At 45.5% G+C, this 2,500-nt stretch overlaps 1 protein-coding gene and 1 long non-coding RNA gene across 2 annotated transcripts in view; one reads left to right on the plus strand and one right to left on the minus strand.

Annotated features, from left to right (window-relative positions):
* The window catches only part of LOC101855787 (Y+L amino acid transporter 2), a gene marked incomplete at its 3' end in the record, with an annotated part of 34,481 nt that overhangs the window by 31,135 nt on the left and 846 nt on the right, over positions 1 to 2,500 (minus strand). The window contains 1 exon segment of the mRNA XM_013081910.2: positions 881 to 1,171. Within this exon segment, the coding sequence (XP_012937364.1) occupies positions 881 to 1,171 (291 nt within the window).
* The window catches only part of LOC118477596, a 12,496-nt gene that overhangs the window by 9,132 nt on the left and 864 nt on the right, over positions 1 to 2,500 (plus strand). The gene's annotated exons all lie outside the window — the stretch shown is intronic.

Consider the following 2,500-nt stretch of genomic DNA (forward strand, 5'->3'; position numbering starts at 1 on the left):
TGGTGCGAAGGAGTGCCCCGTCAGAGGCCCGTTACCGGATGTGTGACGTCATAGGGCTGGACTGGGGACTTTTTCAACTGACCATTATCTCAACAAGAAAAGGTCGTAGACAAAATCTGATTAGATATTTGAAATTAGCGATCCAAATTCTACAGGACAGGCCCACAAAGGAGAATTTGAATTTGTGAAGTATTTTTTAAAATCAGTAATAATGTTTTTTTTTTAAATTCACAGACTGTAGTTATTGAGTTAAGAAGTGTGCTCAGTGTGTGTGTGTGTGTGTGTGTGTGTGTGTGTGTGTGTGTGTGTGTGTGTGTGTGTGTGTGTGTGTGAGTGTGCGTGCGTGCGTGCGTACGTGCGTGTATGAGCGAGCCTATCCTTCCGGATTGTTTTGAGCCCCGAAGAGCGTGCTTTTCGCCAGGGCCACCGTCTCTCTTGGGTGGAGGAGGGTGAGACAGTCCAACCTCCCTGAATTCTCCCCAAAGAGAAGCCAGTATTTCAAACCTTGAGGGTTCTCGCTGCATAATAGATAGATTAGGTCCGATGTATTGTCTATTCTATTTTTGTAGGCCTGCAGCCCAGAGTAAGTAACCAGTCCTGATTTTTGCGGGTAGTGACTGTTCGCCGCAGAACCTAATTTGTGCCTCCCGTTTTACGGATATTGCCCCGTATACTTCCTTTGCCCGCGTGTGGGATACCGGAGGGTCTTTGGTAATCATTTTATCTGCTTCTGTCGATACTGATGCCTCTTATATTGCCATTGATACTGCTGCTAAGGCTGCTATTGCAACTACGATCGCACTGCTGCTATGACTTTTTTTCATTGCTTTTGCTACTGATGTTATTTTTACGTCTGCTGCTAATGTTTCTTATCACTCACCTATAATGAGGGCAGCTAGAACCCTCTCCGCCTCCACAGGAGGCTCACAGTCGGGAAACAGTGGTCGTAGCACGTAGGTGGCAAACACTAGGCTGGAAGCCGCCACACACACGGGGTTGATGATGATGTAGTTCATCCAGAGACACATGAAGGCTGCGAAATCCCCCCAGGCTCGCTGTATATACACATACTCTCCTCCAGACTCAGGGATACAGGAGCCCAGCTCGGCGTAGCAGAGAGCGCACAGCATGGAGAAGAAGCCGGCCACGCCCCACATCATTACGGACATACCTGGCGCATTGCACGAAAGAGACAAACAAATGACATGAAGAACACACTGTAGAGAAATAGTATGGGATTTATGCACATATCAATAGTATTATGTGATTTAAGTGGCAGGAACTTGGAGACGTCCATCTCTGAAAGGACCAAGCCAATTGGAAAATTCGAGTAAAGTGCTTTTCAAAGGGAACAGCGTCGGACCAAGCGGAGCCTTGAACCACTGAATCCGCAATCTCACGTTTACGTGTCCGGCACCCTGACTATTTGGTTACAGACACCACGAATGGGATGAGTCTATAGACTTATAATTTTCAAGAATGTGAAACAGTTTACCGTGGAGTGCACTAATGCACCATAATATTTGAAGCCAAATGGTGATTCGGGGGGGGGGGGGGGGGGGGGGGGGGGGGTACCGAGTTCACTCGACAATAGCGAGGATTCCCCCCCCCCCCTTCGTTTGCATAACCACATTGCACACCAGTACTGAGAATTTTTACAAGGGTTAAAGAGCAGAGGTCATGTCAGTGTCAGAACTAGAACATCATATTTTAAGACTATGAGGCTGAGTCCAGACCATGTTTATGCCCTGTGTGATTGTCCATAGGCTTGGGCGATCATGTTATGCTGAGGGGATCAACGGGTGTATGAGGGAGAGAAGAAGTATGTACGAGCAAGAGAGGAAGAATGTAATGTATTCAGATTGTATACCATCAGTTATCAAACTCCTATCATCTTAACCATCTTGCAACATATGTATTTTTCTCAAAAGCATGTAATATCAGAATACCACCTATTACTAACAGAAAGTCGATTGGGTATCTAGCTTAAACGTTATAACTGTTAACAATAATTGTTCATTTATATCGTATGTGTATGGTTGTGGGTATGTTTGTGAGTGTAAGCATATTATATTATGAGTGCATAGGTATTAGTGTCAAGAAGAGAAAATGTGTAAGAGAGAGCGCGGCGCATGCGCGCGTGTGTGTCTGTGTGTGTGTCTGTGTGTGTGTGTGTGTGTGTGTGTGTTTGTTTCTATGTATGTTTCTGTATGAGTATGTATGTTTGTGTCTGTGTGTGCACACACACTCACAAACACACACACACACACACACATGCACACACACAAACACACACACATACAAAAACACAAACACACATACACCCACACACCGGCACACACGAGACACAAATGTACATACTCACGCAAAAACACAAACACGAACACACAGACACACATACACACACATACACACGCACACACACGCACATACACACACACTCACTCACACACACACACACACACACACACACACACACACACACACATACACACACATT

The sequence above is a fragment of the Aplysia californica genome, unplaced genomic scaffold (genome assembly GCF_000002075.1).
Source record: "Aplysia californica isolate F4 #8 unplaced genomic scaffold, AplCal3.0 scaffold00151, whole genome shotgun sequence".
NCBI lineage: Eukaryota > Metazoa > Mollusca > Gastropoda > Aplysiida > Aplysiidae > Aplysia > Aplysia californica.